A 23,903-nucleotide genomic window follows, 5' to 3' on the forward strand; every position below is an offset into this window, starting at 1 on the left:
TCGTTCCTTTCACCAAGACCATGTGGGTCTACTGTACCACTTGGTTCACTACCCTCTCCTATCTTGGCATTGAAGCCACCCATTGGTATCATAATAATCTTGGCCATTTTCATTGTGTTCTGTACAGTTTCATAAAATGATTCAATTTCATCGTCATCATGCGATGATGTTGGAGCATAAACTTGAATAATAGATATGTTGAAGGGTTTGCCACTCAGACGCACCATAATTATGCGGTCACTAATTGCATGGTATCCAATGACAGAGTTTTTAGCTTCGCCCTGAAGTAATATGGCAAATTAAAACAATAATCATCCTTCAGGCAATGAGCAATTAAGCTAGGTGACAGTACATGGGCCTTACTGACCATAAATACCAGTAATTAGGATAGAATTAGTGGCTTTGGTTTTATACCCTTTTGGTAGACCAACTGGACAAGACCAACTAGTTAGTAGTCCTGGCAATATAAGCAATACATTCAGAAAATATAGATTGGATTGAATAATCAGTTATTTTGATTATAGTGTGCTTGTAACCAGTAGTCAGTAAAGTACACATATTTTAAATAAAATGCCATGCTTTTAAGGGATTGCAGGAGCCATTATTATTTTAGTTTTTGCCATTTAATTAAAAAACTGTAGTGTACTAAATATTGGTAAATGGTAAGATAGAAAAGCCAAAAAGATAGAAGTTTGGAGTTATGAATGAGTTGACAGGAAGTTGAAGGAGTGAGATTGTTATGGAAATCTGGATGTAAGCGCGAAAATATTGAAGGTCAGGTCAAGGTCATCCGAGGTAAATTGAGTAAAGATTGTCAGATTGTGGATCATAATTCTGCGCCAAAATGGTTGTTTATTGCCAGTTGAGGTCGACTAAGTATATATTGTTGGATTGTCAGAATTTTCAAAGTTGTGTCAAGCGCATTTGATGTCAACTGAGCATTGATAGTCGGATTGTCATAAAACGTGGTGCATGTAATTACAAGTTAGCGTTAAAACCATCAAGGTCATATCAAGGTTAACAGTTACTGATAATAGATGGTTGGATTGTCATGAAACTTGGTTGATATGATCACCCTTGAGCAACAAATATTCTTAAGGTTGTCTGAATATAGATTGTTGGATTGTTGTGAGAATCAGAAGATGTGATTGTCATTGAGTTCTTTGTTAGAGTATGAATTAAATGTAGACCTATTTAGCACACATTTTTCAATTCAGCTTTCCACATGAAAATTCTCGAGTATTTCCTAGTATGTCATTACCAATAAATCCCAATATTTCCCACCCGGTTAGTTGTGCCACTCACAAAGAATTACTAGCATTCCTAGTACTTGGCTACTTGTCAATGCAAAATAATGAAACATGATCTTCATCCATGGCGTTGTCGTAAAGACAGTTCTTGTGGAAGTTAAAACGGTTACTATGGCCAGAGTTCTAGGGCTAATGACCCCCTTCCCCCTTCACCTGCATTTTAGATGAATAATATTGCCATAACAAAGTGAATTCGAATAAGTGCAAAATGAGCTTATCTGCTAAACACGCACAATTTCACAGTTTAACATGATGCGTATAATATGTGACTGGACACCGCGAATCAGCCGCGAATCAGCCGTAAAGTCGGTCCAGGTCAATTTTGTTTTATAAAATATATATCATAAGCTTTAAAATGGTATATCATTTGACTTCAAACGATATCCAGAAGCGGGTTATGGTTTGTTGAACTCTGTTCCTTCAACAAAATTGTATCTTTTATCGGTTCTACATGTGTTTCTATTTCCACATTTCTGGTAATAAATATCAAACAGTCATTATTGGTGGTAATTTCAAATCATCCCCAAGTCAACGAGGTTCAGAAATGTCCTCTCATTGCTAATTGTTGATTATACATAGACAGAATACCTAGACAAAATACAATGCTTTGTTATCTACCACTTGAACAGGATTTAGCCAAAGCAAACAAAGACAAGAACTATTCTATAGAAATAGGTAGAAGCTTATTATCCTCTTCAGCAATAGTATTATTGATTGATTTAAACAGTGCTTGATGAGATACTTGTCGCACTGAATTGTGACAGCTATGAATACGACCATCACACACATTTTACGCTGTAACTCGGAATACAATTGGCCGAGTTTAGCTTGAAATTGAGTTAGCTTGAAATTCCCCTGGATAAGGAACTTACTGCTAATTGTCTCGTTGTAACCCGTACGAAACTCGGGGAGCTGATCCTGGTTGCGAAGGTTATTTGTGGAATGTCTAGGGTGTGCGCTCTTGAAGCAGCAATGTCCCTGATTTGTTGTTTAATGGTTTATGGAATGATGTGGGCCATAGTGGTCAGCGACAACCTGTAAAGTGTGCTGAAGCTTGTGGATCAACGTGCGCACTATAAATCACTGCCCTTTTTTTTCTTTCTTTTTTTATTCGTAGTGTCCACTCACATATTGCGCGTAATTTAAGGTGACGCGTCATTCTGTAGGAAATATTGACATACTATAGTAAGAATTCCAATTGAATGAACGCAGCTTTCAACAGCTGCACTCGATCCAACAGCGATCGTATATCGCGTATTTCAAACTACAACGCGAACGCACGACCTTGGATACAATGCTAACCAATCACAAGTGCGTTGGCATGGTTGGATTCACTTCCGAGTTTCTCACGCACAGTCGCACACGCTGGCGTACATCGCGCAGTGTACGTAAAATTCGTCACGCTATTGAAAGCTGCGTTCATTCAATTCGCCGTAGAAGTGTCGGTTTAACTACCATAGTAATAGATGAATACAATTTTGAATAGATCGCCCTGCACTACAACGTTCACGCGGTACATATGCATTGAACCATAGATGTCAAAGAAAGGCTGATCACTCCCACCTGTAAGATTAGTATATATTGTATTCAATCTATGTTTGCTGACATACACAGGTGATAAGTGCAATCTGCTTGTAGTGCAGGGCGATCTATTCAAAAATTGTATTCATCTATTGCTATGGTAGTTAATCCGATTATTACGTCCCTTCTACGGCGAATTAGAATTCCCACTATAGTCATTTACAAAACGCCGGATAAAGCCATATTATAAAATTTCTTTAAAAATAGATTTGTATTTATTTTCCATAAAATGTTAGCTTTTACTGTCAGATGTATCCCCTTTTAATTTTGAGCCGAACAAGTGAGGTAATAGGTCTGTCACACTACGACGGACTGGATTAACGTACATCACCGAATACAAAAATATTTTATTCGGTGGAAAAATCACCAGTCCGGCAGAAGATTCGGTGGGATTTTGGGTCCGATTCCCGTTCGTCTCTCTATGCGTTGTGGCCGCTAATAATCCTGCAGGCGTCTTATATCCGATCGTTCAACGTCCGACAAATGACCGGATTTGGGGGTCCGATTCCCGTTCGTTTCTCTATGCGTTGTGGCCGCTAATAATCCTGCAGGCGTCTTATATTCGATCGTTCAACGTCCGACAAATGACCGGATTTGGGGGTCAACGTCCGACAAATGACCGGATTTGGGGTCCGATTCCCGTTCGTCTCTCTATGCTTTGTGGCCGCTAATAATCCTGCAGGCGTTTTATATTCAATCGTTCAACGTCCGACAAATGACCGGCGAATCCGTCGCATGTGGCACCAACAGGCATGACAGGGACGTCCACCCTATCAGAAAGGTGGGGGAGGAGAGGGTGTTTGAGAGGGTTTTTGACCCCTTAGACGTAGCAAGCACTTTTTCAGAGGGTGAACAAAGTGGGGAAAGACAACGTTTAAGGGGAAAAACTTTGACGAAAATGGTCAAATATTGGCTAATAAGTACAAAAGGGCTACAAATCTGATATATCAGGGCAACCAGCGTCCGGGGGCAATAGAGGTGAGAAACCTTTGGACAATGAAGGCCCAATTGAAGCCATTTGTCATTTTTTGGATCAATTTTTAGCACTATTATTGGGTACTATTTTAGTTTGAAACAGCCGCAAATTGGTGAAACGAAAAATATGCTATCCGGTGGTGAAGGCCTCACAGGAACGTATTTGCAACGAACACGGGCCGAGTGCAACGAACAAAGAACATGTCGACGGGACGGCAGTAATTTTCACAGGCTTTTGGGCCAAGGAACCACATTTAAGCACTGCCTATAATAATCACAGGCCTATACTTAGGCTTACTACTATCCTGGACCTACTCAATAACGTACAATTTAACCTTTTCCATGTTTTCTCTTCTTTTTTCTTTCTTGTCATTCACGAAAACTGGTAGGAATTTGATATTGAGTCCTCTACCCTTCAGAAAGTGCCCCTCCCTCATTACTACTTAGATGCATAGGCCTACTAAATTACGTGCAATTTAACCTTTTCTCTTCTCTTCTCTCAATTTTTCTCACTTTCTTTTTTTTTTCTCCCTTTCCCCTTTTTTCTACTTGTCAGTCACTAAAGTACTGGGGGAATATGATATTGCGTCACACACCCTTCAGAAAGTCCCCCCCCCCATCCCATGATCGATGCACATGTTCGCCATAGGCCTACATCCGGCACAAGCGCATGCGAAACCTTGCAAACACCTGCGGTATATAAACGAAAGAATAACATACAAACCCAGGGTATATATACAGAACAGTACGAACACACATCGGACAACTTCCGAACATGTGTATTCAGCACACTCCGTTTCAAGTTTTGTGCATGCACAAAACTTGAAACGTATTGTCGACGGACTAAACAAACATCACCTAACACGAAACGCATTTGGCGGATAATAGCAGGACATATGAAGAACATAAAACGAACATTGACGAACACTAACGGATTTGCTAAAATACCACCCGTTTCTTATACGGAAGACCGATCCGGTGTAGTGTGACACTAAGACGGTTTGGGTCAACATACATCACCTAATGCAAAAATATGCTATCCGGTGGTGAAGGCCTCACAGGAACGTATTTGCAACGAACACGGGCCGAGTGCAACGAACAAAGAACATGTCGACGGGCCGGCAGTAATTTTCACAGGCTTTTGGGCCAAGGAACCACATTTAAGCACTGCCTATAATAATCACAGGCCTATACTTAGGCTTACTACTATCCTGGGCCTACTCAATAACGTACAATATAACCTTTTCCATGTTTTCTCTTCTTTTTTCTTTCTTGTCAATCACTAAAACTGGTAGGAATTTGATATTGCGTCCTCTTCCCTTCAGAAAGTGCCCCTCCCTCAATACTACTTACATGCATAGGCCTACTAAATTACGTGCAATTTAACTTTTTCTCTTCTCTTCTCTCTTCAATTTTTCTCACTTTTTTTTCTTTTTTCTCTCCTTTCCCCTTTTTCTACTTGTCAGTCACTAAAGTACTGGGGGAATATGATATTGCGTCACACACCCTTCAGAAAGTCCCCCCCCCCCATGATCGATGCACATGTTCGCCATATGCCTACATCCGGCACAAGCGCCTGCGAAACCTTGCAAACACCTGCGGTATATAAACGAAAGAATAACGAACAAACCCAGGGTATATATACAGAACGTACGAACACACATCGGACAACTTCCGAACATGTGTATTCGAGCACACTTTGTTTCAAGTTTTGTGCATGCACAAAACTTGAAACGTATTGTCGACGGACTAAACAAACATCACCTAACACGAAACGCATTTGGCGGATAATAGCAGGACATATGAAGAACATAAAACGAACATTGACGAACACTAACGGATTTGCTAAAATACCATCCGTTTCTTATACGGAAGACCGATCCGGTGTTGTGTGACACTAAGACGGTCTGGGTCAACGTACATCACCGAATGCATAAATATGCTATCCGGTGGTGAAGGCCTCACAGGAACGTATTTGCAACGAACACGGGCCGAGTGCAACGAACATGAACGAAAGAAGAGCGAACAAACTCCGGCAATATGCAGCACCATACGAACACACATCGGATAAATACCGAACATGTGTATTCGGTACACTCCGTTTCAAGTTTTGTGCATGCACAAAACTTGCCGACGGACTTAACGAACATCACCTAACCCGAAACGCATTTGGCGGATGATAGCAGGACATAAAAAGAACATAAAACGATCATTGACGAACAACAACGGATTTACTAAAATACCACCCGTTTCTTGTACGGAAGACCTATTCGGTGTAGTGTGACAGGCGCATTATGAACATCGCATACGCGTTCGACTAATATTTCTATCGTAATAATAAAACGACGGTTCCGGCGGTTTATTCAAAATCTCGGATTTTGACAAAACTACAGCACCTAAAGTCTTGATTTTTGCAGAGAATCTTTGTTTACTAAAGTACATTACAATCGTGTAAAAACCTGAATTTAAATTTTTTTTGAGGGCGTTCTCCTCAGCAAATGTTATAATGGCTTTAATTTAAAAAAACCAGTGACAATCAAAGTTGGGCTCTCTTTCCTTCTGCAATTTTTTGCTATGATGTTTGTTTAATCTTAAAATTGTCTGATACAGTATATATAGGCCAGCTTCAATTTGTTACTAATGGTTTGTAATTAGCTTACCTTAAAATTAAGGAGGAAAAAAAAGAGAAGATGAAACAAGAAATGTATTTAAAAAGACAAGACCATGGATGAAATTCATGTTTCATAATTTTACATTGACAAGTACTTGGAATGCTAGTAATTTTTTGTGTGTAGCACATGCACAACTAACCGGGTTGGAAATGTTGTTACCACGAATACCACCAATGACATACTATAGGCTAAATTGAAAAATGTGTGTTAAATAGGTCTACATTTAATTTATACTTAATTTATATTTGTACAAACAAAGGGATCAATGGAAATCACATCCACCGAGTTTCGCATCAATCCAACAATCTATAATTATTCTGACGACTTTGTGATTACGTTTTATGACATGACTTTGAACATTCTGACAATCCAACAATATATACTTATTCCACCTCAGGCTCAGATGACCTTTAACAATTATAATCAAAAAGACTGATTACTCAATCCCAGGGGTTCTCAATTCAATCTTTATTTTCTGAATGTGTTGATTATAATTGTTACTTCTTACTGCCCAGTTGCTCTACTAAAATGTATAAAACCAAAGCAACTATCTACGCCAATTACTGGTATTTAACACCCCCCACTAGTGTCACTCCCAACATCAATTAGTGATGGTAACTAACCCTAGTTAACAGTGCAGGTGCCTGGGCACCTTATACCCAGCTTGGTTCCTGTCTGGTCAGGTAATTGCTCATTATAATTGTTGAATTAGTGGTCACTTGTTGTCAGCAGGGGTGCATTTATATCATTTTTCATAGAGCAATTGTTCAAAATATTTAATGTCAAATGGTTCCTAAAAACCTTATTTGTGAATTGATTTTTATCGTTGACAAAACAAAATGTATGTTTAATATATCAATTATTCCATTAACAGCAATTTCCTAAGTTTCCATCCATAAATAATCACAGAGTATCATCTGTTTACAAATAAGTGTTTATTTTCAGATTTCCAATTAACCATTATCAGTAGGGTGCCAAATCCAGACCTTCCTAATAGTTATAGTCAGAAACAGGTATTTTGTCCTGTAGTCCCTGGCAACCCAGTCTGCTTGTGGCTCACTCGCAAACATACACGACAGAAACCGGCTGTGAAGGAGCCTATATGCACGTAAACAACTTCCTTATAACATGTATAATAAAAGTCATGCATATGCAAAATGAATTACCTACTGCTAACTTGGTAAAATGCATACTCGTAGCCCAATCTTGTACATCATAGCACCCAGTTTTGGTTTGTGGTTTCGAAATGTTGCAATTAAACATTAGTTCTTTCAAATATGAAACGCGAAAACCCAAATCTAGAACAAACAATCATATATTTAGAAAGATATAGCAAACTTTCCATGATAGAGATTGGACCCAAGACAAAGTACACCCAAATTAAGTGTCAATTCAGAATTATCCCACCATGGTGGAAAAAAACCACCCACACACACCCTCACATTGATTTGTTACTTGAAACTCATTTGTGCAATAGACTTTGGAATTGCAATTATTTTCTTTAGAAAAATGGACTTAATTTTGCCCAGAATGAAAGTGATGAGTGTTTTGCCTTAAATCCTTAAAACCCTGGCAATGAACTGAAATGTAATAAAAATATGATTAATACACGGGTTTCCTTTCTTCTTACATTTCCATATTTCTTCTTCATCACCTCACTTTGCCCAGTGACCATCCTAGCTGAGACCACACAGAGTTCTGAACAGAAACTCACATAAACACGACCACACGAGGAACCGCCATTAGAGGACAGAGTACCACTAAATGTTACTCTTCAGGAGCACAATAGACACAAATTTCACTATTGTTAATGCAAATCACTGTTTTTCCTTTCTGCTTCATCGGTGAAATAGGTTTTACACATGAAAAAAGTGTTGTTTATTTTAGCACAAAAAACGTAAAATAAACTGGGAATTTTAACCAATGCTTTTTCTATTTTAATTATAGCAAATCATGACAACGGTTAATGTAAATCTAATACTTTACTTTCTGCTCACATCATTACTCGTTGATGGTCGATAAACGTCCCAATAAATCGGACTTAGTCACCGGTCAGTTCTACAGCATAGATATCCATGGCTAACGATGGTTAACTATGGAAACATGTTAAAGGACATCAAGAAAATTTTCTAAGCTATTTATTTTGAGCTCTTTCGAGACGAGTAATGGATATATTCTGTAGATTTAGGTTTTGTCTGTGACTGCTAATGTGAGGCCGTCGTAGGTCGTACGGGGCTCAAACTCGGTGGGTGGGTGTAGTTCTGTCCTGGCAAGAAGATGTTTATGTTCGTTAAGTCATCCGACCCCGGGGCCCCCTCCCAGGGGTCATTTGAGGTAAAATGACTAAAAACTGTCATATGGGCATGAAACTAGGTCGTACGGGGCTCAAACTCGGTGGGTGGGTGTAGTTCTGTCCTGTCAAGAAGATGTTTATGTTCGTTTTAAAGTCATCTGACACCGGGGTCCGCTCCCAGGGGTCATCTGGGGTCAAATTACTAAAAAGTGTCGTATGGGCATGAAACTTGGTAGGTACAGTCAACATTTAAAACAACATTTTTTGAAGGTCATTTTGGGGTCATCCAAGGTCACCACGGGTCATCTGAGGTCAAATTAGTAAAAACTCATATATGGGCATGAAACTTGGTGGGTACAGTCAACATTTAGAGTTATAAGTTTAGATCATTTTGGGGTCATCCAAGGTCACCCAGGGGTCATCTGAGGTCAAATTACTAAAACTGTCGTATGGGCATGAAACTTGGTGGGTACAGTCAACATTTAGAGCCAAATTTTGGAAGGTCATTTTGGGGTCGCCAGGGTCATCTGAGGTCAAATTAGTAAAAACTGTCATATGGACATGTCACCATCAGCCTGGTAATCGCGCCCAGCCGAGAACCGCCAAATATGGTAACCGCCTAGTCTATTTTAAAACTGATGCATCAATGACTATGTTCATCATGTCATTATTGTATCATTCTCTCATACATTAGGAAATGAATTTGGAGAATAGAGGCCTTGCATGTGACATATCATCCCGTAAATATGGCGGACTACTCAAATGCATTCAACAAAAGCATGATTGCAATCAAATAGGTTGATGACAACATTTGATTGAATGGACTGCACTCCGCCATAACTACGGTGAAGGACACCGGCTCAAATCCTTTGTTTGGAGCCAATCGATAATTTCATGCAGGGCCTCTATACTTTCTGTTAATAAAATACTATGCTGTCCTCACACTCCAGTAATTTCAGATCATTGAGCTCAGTAATACATCAAAGAATGTCTTCCAATTCATGAAAACAAATAGATAATCTGCATATCGGATTAAAAGCTTGAGGCATTTCAATTGCAAGGCCCATTACTTATACACTAACAACAACATAGGCCTACAAGTGTATATAATGTAGCATGTGCACACATTATCATGTTGTGGATGGTGAATCAAGCTGCAGTGCCTACCCATTCCCAAATAAATGCAGTGACCAACCGGTGTTCACTCATGATTGACGTACTGATCATTATGTATGATTTAAACTCATAGGTTTTGGCAATTTGGGAGGGGTGGGTTCAAAATGACCCCATAGGATTATACGGGGGTAAAAATTTCAAATTGCTCAAATACCCCTTTCAAATATACCAAATTATTTAAATAAATAAATAAATGAATGAATGAATGAATGAATGAATGAATGAATGAATGAATAAATAAATAAATAAATAAATAAATGAAAAAAAATGAACAAATTGTAGCGTAGCATTAAAGTCATAATAACCATTGCTGGCAGGCGGATTCGAACCAACGATATTGACATTACCAGTCTGATGCTCTAACACTGAGCTATGCCATCATCTAGTAATGAGGGTCGAGTTTTTAGCGTATACAGTGTTTGTCTGTGAAAATGCCGCCTTGTGAAATAAATAAATATAAAGTCTCAATTTTTATTTAAATTTATTTGATAATTTTCTAACCTATATTTTCTTTAGAGCAGGGACAAATATTCCCCTTTTATCCAATTTGGCCGCTAAATAAGAATCTACTTCTTTTATTACTGATTTAATTCCGCGATTTGTTCCATTCAGCAATATCAAAGATTAATGTCAAGCATCTCACGACAGATACTAGTATTTAGTTGGCTTAGTGGTTTTACATAGTGCTTTTTAACCGGAGGTACCGAGATCGATTCCCACCTCTGCCTGCAATTTTTTTTTTCAATACTGGGAAATAATAACCTGACATTCGCCGCTGACATTCGTACTGCAGAAGCGGAGTTGTAACTTGTTAAACTTTGCTCCTTCCGTAAAAGGGTACATTATTTTGGCACTGCATTATTTCTTTTTTTCCACATTGCTGGTAAGCCCTATTAAATATCAAATGGTCATAATTGGCGGTCACTTCAAATCATCGCCAACTGAACGAGGTTCAGGAATGTACTCTCATTGTTAATTGTTGGTTAATCCACCACTTGAACAGGATTTAACCAAAGCAAACAAAGACTTAAGCTTTTTTACGAATGCTATACATAAGTATAAGCTTATTATCCTCTTCAACAATAGGATTAAAGATTGGTGCTTGACTGGAATTACGTGCTAGAGTCATTGGTTATTGTTAAAAGGCAATAAGGTGTGTAATTACAATATTTCCTCTGAATAGGAAAGACTCTCTACATCGAACCATGGATGCTGGTGGTTCGAATTAAGCCCGATCCTGACTCCACTTCGCAGCGGTATGCGATGCTGCGATGCTTTTCAAACATCTCAGCATCCCGCGATGAAATTAAAATGTACAGGTGGAGTCAGTATCGGGCTTTAGGAATAAAACCCAATTCGAAATGATGCGCTTGAGAATTCAACAATATAAATAATGGTAGCTCTATTATAATACACATTAATGATACAATTCCAAAATATAATACGTTTTCTGTCTTTGCTTGTCACGTGGTAGCGATTATATTTTTAAATAAGTTTCAAATGAATAACAACAAGACAAGTGGCCGAGTGGTCTAAGGCGCTAGGCTCATAGAGTACTAAGCGTTGCGCCGTGAGTTCGAACCCCGCCTCTGCCAAACTTTAAAAGAAGTAAATTAAAATTTGACTTTTTTAATTTCATATTTGGGAAATGTGACTGGGTGAATTTATGTATGGTGTGGAGTGGTGTGATAGGGCATGTACTTTAACTGGCCGGCGTTTTATCGGCAGTCAACGAGTAATGTAAAACTTGTATAATAATCCCAAAATTAGTAGTTTTGTAGCGGGCGGGGAGAGGTGCACACCCATGAGCGTTTTCAAAGGGGCACACCTATACAGGTATATAATGCTATACGGGGGCACATAATTATGTTCGACTATTTTGCGCTTAAAATAATCCCAAAATAATTATTTTGCAGGGGGGCGCACTCAAGGTTTTTTTTAAAGGGAGGGTATTTAATGCCATTCGGGGTGCCCAGAATGGCACAAATTTGAGACATGAAAGAAGCTTTATTTATATTTCAACAATAGGACGTAATCCGCGACCCGGCTTTCCCGGGTATGTGAACAGTAATGGTTAGTGGGGCTCTGACTTGAAATGTCTAGAACCGCTCTAGTTAAAATAAAGATTTTGATATCGGCCTCTTTAAGGATAATACTTGAAATTGAATTAAGAAATAGATACAATAAAAAAAACGTGTTTCTTTGTTTTTATAGGCGATTTTTGCTATTTGTGTGGCTACTTAGGAGATGGACCCGACAACTGTTCTCCAGGAAACCTTAATCCAGATGCGGAAGAAACATTAGAATATCCGTGCGAAACTGGAGAATGCTTTGTAAGAAAGTACTGAAATACAATTAATTTTAATCAAGATACTGTATTGAAGTAGACATAAGACACGGAGATCACTAAATTTCAGATCAGATGTTAGTCTTTGTTCCAGCCGCTTTGTTCTTCTTCGTTGCAAAGGAGCACAATCCAGATTGGAACCGAGACAAGCAATATGTACGCCCGTTTTGAACGCCGTGTAAACGCATGATGGCGTCCAATTTTCGAAATTGGGTGACTTGTGCTTGGTAGGTGTGAAGTACATCTGACTGGGCGTTTTAATTACGTAACGCATAAAGGCATTGACATCATCAAATGGCTGCCTATAGTGCTGTAAGTGTTAGGCTAATGGGGAGGGGGGGCTGTGTTTAGTTTCTATAATAATTATTATTAGGCCTACATTTATTTATCATCCTTTCTTCTTTTCCTTTCTCTGTACTTATTCTTTCCTTGCTAAAGTATCACTCCCTCTCCTTTTCCCCCTTCCCTTCGCCATCCCTCTTACTTTTTGTCCCCTATCATTCCTACATTTTCCTTATCTTTCTATTTATTTACTTCTATTTATTTCTCTTCATTTCTTCTCTTTCTCTATTCCTCCAGTCCCCCTCTCATTCTCCATATCCCCTCCTCCACCTCTTCCTCTCTCATCCCCTCCCAAGACCTCTCACAGAAGAGCTGCCACCCCCTTGGGTACGCCACTGTTAATGCTAATTTCCCAATTAAATGTCAATTTGTGAAACAACTTTTATATAGGCCTACACCAGTAATTATTATATGTTACATGTATACCATGTATACAGTATTAAAGACATGTGGACATAGCAGCCTTAATTCTGATGTGCAATCGATCAGCAAGCGCATTCAATTGATTTAAATGAAGCGCCTAAAATCAGTGGGTGATAACGAACTGTACACATTGTGCATATGCGGCTACTCAATTACACCACTGGGATGTATGGGAACAAAAGGTACCTCTCGCTCGTGTAGGCGGTTTTTACGTGACTTTCGTTTGATCACTTATTGACAGTCCCTCATTTCAAATATATAGTTTTGGTTTCTCTTTTGTTCAGAAACCAAAAATCAAGGGATTAAAAAGTAGAGCTGATCTGATCTGCAATCATCAGTCAAGATTAATAGGTAAATTTTCACGGGAAAATTTTCTGGACACGTGACCAATGCATATCAATGCGAGTGTAACCTCGAGCCTGATCTCTGACCCCCGGCGGTGACCTCGCTATTCAAGTCTTAGTAATTTTGAATTGGAATAGTATTTTTGACCGCAATTTTGATAGAAATTTGTGTATTGCAAATTTATTAAATATTATGTTATCTTAATTTCTTCACAATATCATCAAAACGTAATTTCAAAAATATCTATCTACGGAAAAAAATATTTATCTACGGAAACTCTTACCATAATATTATTAACTTGCGACAAGTAACTTATTTTGCATCAAAGAAGGAATTCTTCCTATTCAAATACATTGGAAGAACACCCGCTGTGCTCGGGGTCACATTCCATAATGCTAATATGTCTGCGCCCATGGGTGTCACGTGTCCAGAAAATTTTCCCGTGAAAATTTACCTATTAATTCTGACTGATCATAACACTATTATGCTGGGAGGACACAGTATAGGGTATATAACCAGAAGTATACAATAGCCTATTGTGCTAACATAATTATTATCATGATTGATATCGGAAATCTATCCCGCGGACGACAGTTGATGCTCTCTGTCGAAGGTAGGTGGCATATTACACTCACGAGTTCTAGGCCTAGAAATCATATACATGCGCGTATACTGAAGGATGGGGTGGGTTGGGGAATTTGTTTGTTTGTATGAAACATAAACGATGCATGGAGATGATTTGATTATGAATTAGTTTATTATCCCCGGAAGCACAACCCATACCTCTTTAAGAGGGGCTCCCTCCCTATATAACCACCTCTTTCCTAAATTACCCCTTTCCCCTCCTCCTCCCCTACATTCGATATCTTCATCTCGAGCTCTCCTCCCCTTCTCTTTCACTTCCAATGCTCTCTCTCATATGTTTCTCTCTCTCCCGGCCCATATCCCCTTGCCCTCCACCCCCCCACCCCCCAATCTTCTCCCTCTATCTTCTACTTTTGCAGTAAAAATTGCTTCAGTAAAAGTCATTAGGTTATTAGAGGTCATATAATGGCCTTCCATCGATTCTGGTACATGGGATTAAGGACATGAATCGATTTTGTTTATAGCACCTATACAATTACAGTAGCGGTCCCTTTTGTAATGTCGAATGCAAATAATTCAATGGTCTATATATTTTCACAGTGAAATCAGCTTAGGCTATTTCGTAGTCTCAAGCCAATGCTTTCAAACTAAATCAATGCTTTCAAATGTAGACTGTTTTGTTCGACTTCTCTGCTCGTGAATATTGCACTGCGAAATTTAAACATTTCTTTTGTATACTTAGATCAGGTAACTCGAAAATCCTGTAATTTTATTCGTCACACCACTTATAAGAAACTGAAACCAAAACCGAAACTACCTGTCACAAATGTTTAGTTTTAAACAAAAGATAGAAACAAAGAGTTCGATATCTTGTGATTCAAGTGGTTAGGCAGGACAATAGGAAACCACGTGACCAAAACCAAAACCAAAACTAAAACTATATATTTGAAATGAGGCAGTAGCCTGCCTATTATAGCGTTAATACGCTTTCAGGTCAGTTACCGATTTAATGGCGGAAGCCCTTTGTCCCGAACAAAAGATACCTCTCGATGAATAGCGTTTCGGTAAATCAATTCGGCACAAAGAAACAATGCGTTACGTAATCTATATATTGCCACTCTATGTTTATTAAAAGCTCTGTGGTCCTACTAGTGTAGACAGACAGCCTCAGGCCAGTCGTAAGTCATTTTACTTTACTAAATGTATGTGACAATGCATTGAAAGTTACGAAGAATTTTTTTAGACTTACGAAGAGCTACGAAGCGTCGTAAATGTTGGTGAATGAACCCCTGGATGTAATTGATATTCGAGTAGACTTTTTACTTACAAGTCTGATAGCGGTAAGTGTTATGGAAATTTCTGGAATTCTGGAAATGGGGCAATAAATAAAATCCGAACCGAAAACGTAGGCCTTATTTTTTTTACTGTACGCATGTAAAGATACTCGATTTTGACTAAAAAAAAAAAATGTAAGATTCTGAAAACATAATAATGATAAAATTTGATGTTTTTTTTTCACCCAATACTACATATTTGTTGGTCTCGCTATGAGGTTTAAACCATCCAATTTTGTATCAAATAAAAGCTACATTACCCCAGCCTACACCACATTTCGCCATACTGCATTTTAGAAACGCTTGCTGTTAGAATAAGAAAATCTTAATTGTAATTATTGCACAGGTCACGGCAGCCCTGTGACCTTTCCGGAAAAAGCCGAGTGGCAGGTTTTTCAAATAAATATTTTCTGTGTAAAACCTGTACCATCACATAGGTAATGGAATATATGAATATTAACTGTACATCTATCATAACAATTTTTGATAACAACTTGCGTCACAATTGATCTAGTATAGAAGGTAGAGAATTTATTTCAATCTTATATACGCCATTTGTTTTGGAATCAACTGAAAATTAATTCTGTAAAAACGGTAATTGTTTTATGTAAAATTGACATTAGACCCCACAAAAGATTACCGCTTTGTTGTTATGATAATCTAATCTTTTGATTTCGTAAATAAAATTAGGGTCTAATGTGGATTCTGGATGCAAACTGGAACAATCCAATGCCTTGTCAAAAGCATTCACTTCAAAATGGAGTTCGGATGCAGTTCGTAATACAACTTCCGCCAACAGCACGTGGCCGAAATTAAAATCGATTTTATGTATTGTGTATGTATCATAGGACGCTCGTATTGATTGTCTCTATGCGCTTGAGAATTCAACAATATAAATAATGGTAGCTCTATTATAATACACATTAATGTTTTAAGCAGATACAATTCCAAAATATAATACGTTTTCTGCCTTTGCTTGTCACGTGGTAGGCCTATGTTGAAGTTGTGATTATATGTTCAAATAAGTTTCAAAAGGATAACAACAAGACAAGTGGCCTAGTGGTCTAAGGCGCTAGGCTCACGGAGTACTAAGCGGTGCGCCGTGAGTTCGAACCCCGCCTCTGCAAACTTTAAAAGAAATAAATTAAAATTTTACTTTTTTTAAATTTCATATTTGGGAAATAAGACTGGGAGAAATTATGTATGGCGTGGAGTGGTGTGACCCCAGCCCTCACATTTGACATGATCCATTTGGGGTCAAACGTCACGGATGAGTAATTCTGGCTAAAATGTAATTTTTATCAAAAATGCTTATCCTCCTACAGATTACATTGTACAGTCATGAGATTTGTACACAGATTTGGGGTCAAAGGTCATTAAAGGGGTATTTTCGGTACCAAATACCATAACCAAATACCTGAGATGCAATCTTGAAGCAGTTGGCTCTTGTGCCCGAGTGCTACCAAATTACACAATACAAACTTTTTTTACTGTTTTAACTGTTTTATCATGATGCAGGAAAAATAATTCTTAAAACAGATTAAAAAATAAATAAATATTTCACATTCTGCTGTAACTTAAATACATGTGCATGTCAATGATTTTATCATGGTAAATACTGTTCTCTTAGTCACTTTAAATTGCAATTCCAGGTAAAAAACACATGTGCCTGCTAACGGTCAAAATTTTTTTATTGCATAAGGTGAAAGGGCTTTGGTAGTATGTTACAAAAAGTCACATCAAAAATTCCTCCGGAGCTTGTTGCCAGAGCAACGGCAGATTTTATGATTTTGACGATTTTTGCTTATTTTGGAGTAAAAATATGTACTTTTCTGAATTGCTCCTGACTTTAAATTTGAGGCTACATTAAGAAAAGCAACCTTACCAACATAAAGTACTATCTTTGTGCTTTCCCCAGAAGCAAAAAATATTTCAATATTTTTCCCTATGTGCAATTTTAGGGCTGGGCAACATTGCCAATTTAGAACTTTTGAAAAAATGCAATTTTTACCCTATCTTTGAAGTCTGAAAACAAATTTTGCTTGAGCACCCAGAATTATTTACTCTTTGTTGGTACTTGGGCAGACATTGCCCCTTCCAAATTTGGTAAAAAAATCTCTGGGGCTATTTGACCTGTAAAGCCAGTGTTGCTAGTTTGATAATTTTCAAAAAATGCATTTTTCGATATAATGCATTCTCTTCATATTTACTCATGAAAACTTTAAAACAGCGTGTCCCAAAAGTAACTTAACATTGTGAATTTGCCATATCTCAAATATTTCCTCTTTCATACCAAAATGGAGAACATATTCACATAGATTGATCTTTTAGAATTATTCTGATACCAAAAATAGCATTATTGATGACCACTTGACCTTACTGTGCGACTGTACATATGTGTGTATCAAACCCACAAAAGCAAGCTCATAATTATGTTCTTTGTTCAAGCACATGAATGATGTGCTTTCCTGAACAATAGTTGGTTCACTCACGCTACATTTAGGTAAGAACATTCATGGATTACATGGCCTAGCGTAAGCGTGACTGCTGTTTTAGATTATGATTAGGATATATTGACAACATTACACTTTACTTTAAAACAGTTTAAGTGAAGATGAATTTCCTATAGATCAACGGATTCAGATGGTATGGTTCTTTGCCGAGACAAAGTCGGACAAAGGAACATTTTAATGTAAATTATGCACCCAGACGAAAAACAATCCAGCAACTAGTGCAGAAATTCCTATCAACTGGATCTGTTCATGATCTATCTCAGGCAGGACGTGGAAGAACAGGAAGATTGGCTACAAACATCGATGTCATACGAAGAGCAGTGGCGAAAAGTCCAAGATGATCAGTACGTCGACTTTCAATGGAGAACAACTGTTCATCGAATCCTCAGAAAAGATCAAGCAGTTTCCATATAAAATCCAGATAAATATAAAATGAAGATTACGCATTGAAAACAAACAAACAATCAAACAAACACAGCAAAATTAAACAAAACAGATTTTAAAACGATAACACGTTGTATCGTGTTATCACGTCTCAAATGACGAGACTTATTTTGCGTTTATAAAAGTGGGTTTTACGGTACGGTAGATATCCGTTAATTTCATGCCAAAGGGTCATGACCACATAGGCATGTTTGGTATCATATAAACATTTCTAAAAGAATTATCTACATACTGTGCATTTTTTGTAACAACACTATTAACCCAACGCAAGTTATGGCAAATTCACAATGTTAAGTTACTTTTGGGACACCCGGTACCACCAACTTAATTGAAATATTTGCACACTTTGCATACATGATTAGACACACACTGCAACGGAAACAACACTTTGAGGCTGGGGACAAGTCCTGTCCTGCAAAAACCGGTATTGCCAGAAAATCATATTTTATTAATCCAAATTTTAAATTTGTGCGTTTTACAATTATTTATTCGGTTAATTTTATACTATTTTTGACGAGTTGCTTATTTTGGAGTAAAAATATGTACTTTTCTGAATTGCTCCTGACTTTAAATTTGAGGCCACATTAAAAAAGCAACCTTACCAACATAAAGTACTATCTTTGTGCTTTCCCCAGAAGCAAAAAATATTTCAATATTTTTTCCCTATGTGCAATTTTAGGGCTGGGCAACATTGCCAATTTAGAACTTTTGAAAAAATGCAATTTTTACCCTTCTTTGAAGTCTGAAAACAAATTTTGCTTGAGCACCCAGAATTATTTCCTCTTTGTTGGTACTTGGGCAGACATTGCCCCTTCCAAATTTGGTAAAAAATCTCTGGGGCTATTTGACCTGTAAAGCCAGTGTTGCTAGTTTGATAATTTTCAAAAAATGCATTTTTTGATATAATGCATTTTCTACATATTTACTCATGTAACCTTTAATACCACCAACTTAATTGAAATATTTGCACACTTTGCATACATGATTAGACACACACTGCAACGGAAACAACACTTTGAGGCTGGGGACAAGTCCTGTCCTGCAAAAACCGGTATTGCCAGAAAATCATATTTTATTAATCCAAATTTTCAATTTATGCGTTTTACAATTATTTATTCGGTTAATTTTATACTATCAATGTTAGTTGATAGAATGTGCATTTAAACACCATCTGATACAATACAGGTTCAGACATATGGACGAGTTTCTCGACATGTGGCTTAGTAAGCCTATAAGCGGGCTTCAGACTCCAGTATTGTACGTACAATATTGTATGTACAATATGTACGTTATTTAATCTATTGCCATTCTATTTCCAGTAATGTTTAAGTTCTAACGAATGTTTGATGACGAAAAATCGATAATATGTTACATACAATATCTAGCAGAAATATATTATCGATTTTACGTCATCAAACATTCGTTAGAACTTAAAATTACTGGAAATAGAATGGCAATAGATTAAATAACGTACATATTGTACATACAATATTGTACGTACAATAAAAAGTCTGTATACTGCTTTAGGCTTAGGCGACCTTGAGGATAACTAAGCCTAGTTTTGACCAAAAATAGTAATTTTTTGAAAAATGACATTTGCATCTTGGAAAGTGTATCAGCTTACTAAGATGGATGTTTGGATCAAAAAAGTAAATCACAACATTTTTCTGTGACCTATGGTTTTTGACCTATGACCTCTTGGAACTCATAAGTATAGGCCTAAAATGCAGGTTTTTAATGATTTTGGTCATTTTGGGCAAAAATGGACCCTTCTTAACCACCATCTCATTTCATTTCATTTCATTTCATTTTATTTGCCAGATAAAAAAACATTAAACATACAGTAAAACACATAGAATGATTGCACAATATTAAAAGTATATAACATTTTCAATTGACCAGCAATTAACATGAGTTATTTTCATATAGGAGTTATTAAAATGCAAAACTCCAGTCCATGATGAGGAATCCAAGACTCCCTCGGTGTGCAAAAACAGGAGAACAAGACACAGAGCCTCCGGCAGGGATAGCCAAGAGTAACAAAAGTCACTTTCAAAGTGGCTAAACCTAAAAACTCTGCAAAAACAACACAGCAAAACAGAGATCACACCGGAGGAGACAGGATTTCTTCCCATGAACTAGAGTGGGGGTAAATAAATAAACTAAACATATTACATAAGAAACACTCTACAAAAATCAATTCCAGCTGAGATTTTTGAAGTGCTCTTTGGAATTTGTTAAAAACCCATTTAAACTGAAAAGAAGAATTGATTACGGAGATCTTGAGGAAGTAGCAGGAAATCTGTTGAAAACAGTGAATTTAAAACCATCTGTGCGAGCATAGGTGTGACTAAATTTTAAATTCTCGTTGTGGCGGGGATTCACGGAGATAAACTTAAAGGGATTGATATCATACCTCCCATACAAACATTTTGAAAAAAAAGACAAAGCAAGGTAAATATATCTGTTACGCATAGAAGATAAACCAAGCATTTCTAATCTGAAATTGTAACTAAGCTCCCCCCGGGAGCAGGAACACAAACACGAGCCAAAAGTTTTTGAGTTTTTTCAAGTGATTTTGAATGACCAATTTGGTAAGGGAGCCACCCTGGTATTCCATATTCCAAGATGGGTCTACATAGGGTGGAAAATAATCTGACGAGAATATCTGGATCGTTACAATGGACCAGCCGCCTAATAAAACCAAAGAGTCTTGAAGCTCTTGAAGTAACATACTTGACATGATCACCCCATTTCATATTAGAGGAAATTAAAACAACATACTTGACATGATCACCCCATTTCATATTAGAGGACCATTTCATATTAGAGGTTTTGAAACTTATGAAATGATGGTGTTACCAGATTATATGACAATTAATTTACCCATACCAGTAATTTTTGAGTTCGTCAAAACATGCGTGCATTTGTTTAAAAATATAGCCTGGTAAAAATGATACGCACAATAATATAAACTTCAAACTCCCATGGGGGCATCAATATTGACGCTTGCCATTACCTTATTGAATTTCTCCCCTAAATTAAGACATCCATCTGTTGTTCCGATGCCATCAATAATTCTGGGTGCTCAAGCAAAATTAGTATTTAGACTTCAAAGATAGGGTAAAAATTGCATTTTTTCAAAAGTGCTAAATTGGCAATGTTGCCCATCCCTAAAATTGCACATAGGGATATATTATTGAAATATTTTTTGCATCTGAGGAAAGCACAATGATAGTACTTTATGGTGGTAATGTTGCTTTTTTAAGGGCTGGGGTATGAACGTTTGGACAGTATTTATTGTGGGACATTAGAGCATATCAGACATATCGAATTGCATTCTGAATACGAAGAATGTCATTCTGATATCAAATAATTTTGATTTTTGAAATTCGCAATTTAATACACATTTTATGGCAAATCATTAAAAATTGATATTTTGATATTTAACAGTATTTGAAGTAAACTTTATAAATCTGATGATTTATACTTAAAGTGTATGTAGGTGGGATGAAAAGCCGACGATCAATTGAAATTTTGACCTTTCGTATTGAAGATATGGATTTTTTTCCCAAAACACACAAAAAATTAGGTCTTTTGGAAAAAAAAATCCATATCTTCAATATGAAAGGTCAAAATTTTCAATTGACCGTCGGCTTTTCCTCCTGCTACATACACTTTAAGAATATGTCATTAGATTTATATAATTTACTTCGAGTGTTGTTATATATCAAAAATTTGAAAAATATCAAATTTTTATAATTTGTCATAAAATTTGTATTATATTGTGATTTTCAAAAATGAAAATTATTTGATATCAGAAAGACATGCTTCGTATTCAGAATGCAATTCGATAGGTCTGAGGTGCTCTCATGTCCCACAAAAATACTGTCGAAACGCAATAAACGCTCATTGTAGATCCCTTAATGTGACCTCAAATATAAAGTCAGGAGCAATTGAGAAAAGTACACATTTTCCCTTATTTTCACCCCAAAATAAGCAAAAATTGCCAAAATCATAAAATCTGCCGTTGCTATGGCAACAAGCTCCGGATGAATTTTTGATGTGACTTTTTGTAACCTACTACCAAAGCCCTTTCACCTCATGCAATCAAATTTTTTTGACCGTTAGCAGGCACATGTGTTTTTACCTGGAATTGCAATTAAGACATGTTAAAAGACAAACAAATATTGCACACATATAGGTTAATGAACGCGTATTACTTGTTGGGAGAGAAATTAGACAAAATAATGCACGCGCGCTGATGTTGATGCGTCTAATGCACGAGCCCCGAAGGGGAGTGCATTAGAATGTTAGACGCATCAATATCAGCTATCATTGATTTATATACAAGTACATGTACAGCCAGGGCTGTCAATTTTTTGGAATTGCTTGGCGTGAGACAGAGGTTTTGCCGACTCCAATGTTCAATTTGTACCATGGCCACGGCGCTCGAGAATGTGAAAAGCGGGGGGGGGGGGGGTAGGAGCAACAAATTATTCATGACGATGCGTGAGATTTTACTAATTTTCCAGCTTTTTGCGTGAGATTTACTACCTAGGCGTGAGATTATACTACCTTGGCGTGAGACCGTGAGAAAGTGACCTAATGCGTGAGACTCACGGCCAATGCGTGAGAGTTGACAGCCCTGGTACAGCTCTCTTCGCTAGTAAAAGTAGCACAATTGTGATTTTACCCTTTCGTTGTTAAATAAACATATCATTATCTCGAAATTGAAACAAGCAAATTGAACAAAACAAACGGCATTTGAGAGCTAAGACTACGTCCTTGACGTTGATGTAAGCATCATGTCACTATTTTCTAATTGCCAAAGAGGGCGCTTTTCACTTGCACATTTTTTTTTAGACAGGCTGTATAATAATAAAATAGGAGCGATTAAGAAGTAAAAGATGCTAATACAAGTTCATGATTTTTCTGCCGAAAGCAGTATGTATTCGAATTGGAACATGAAACACGACTATTGGGCGAAATAATGGCCGGATTGCCATGACAAATCATTCTGTCAAGTACATTTGGGCTACGTTTTCCATGTTGCCACGAAGTTCTTACAGTACAAAATGCTCAATGAGTCTGCATTTCGGGCTAATGAATTATGCATTAGAAAAAAAAATGACAGGGACGGTCATAAATTCTTTATACGGGGTTGTAGTAAAATGTTTGCCTTGAAGAGTGATTATAAAAATGTTTGACTTGATTCTGGACTTTGAAAAGAATATAAAGCTTTGAATGTGTAAAGATTTTATTGTTTTAAAGAAGTTAATCTGAAATAAGGTATCTGTGAAGGATTTTAGGGATATTTAAAGGGCCTGCACCCCCCGTCTTACAAAAATGTCGAATTTTTTGTGAACGGTAGCTAAATAGTTCAGCCTGAGACGAATATTTAGGGGAGATCGGGGCAAAGTGGAACACGGGGCAAAGCGGAATCATCAGTCGGCTGCGGAGCAGGTGACTACAAGCTCCTATCTTTGGCTGCATCCTTTTTTGTACTTTGTGTACTTAACCCTCTATCTTTTTAACCAAATATCCCACAGAGTCGTGCGAT

General features: G+C 37.4%; 1 protein-coding gene across 1 annotated transcript in view; it reads left to right on the forward strand.

The window, feature by feature from the left end:
• LOC140166304 (uncharacterized) overlaps window positions 1–23,903 on the forward strand; it is an 82,348-nt gene that overhangs the window by 8,646 nt on the left and 49,799 nt on the right. The window contains exon 2 of the mRNA XM_072189724.1: window positions 12,222–12,340. Within this exon, the coding sequence (XP_072045825.1) occupies window positions 12,222–12,340 (119 nt within the window). The remainder of the gene's footprint in view (window positions 1–12,221; window positions 12,341–23,903) is intronic.

The sequence above is a fragment of the Amphiura filiformis genome, chromosome 1 (genome assembly GCF_039555335.1).
Source record: "Amphiura filiformis chromosome 1, Afil_fr2py, whole genome shotgun sequence".
NCBI classification, from domain to species: Eukaryota; Metazoa; Echinodermata; class Ophiuroidea; order Amphilepidida; family Amphiuridae; genus Amphiura; species Amphiura filiformis.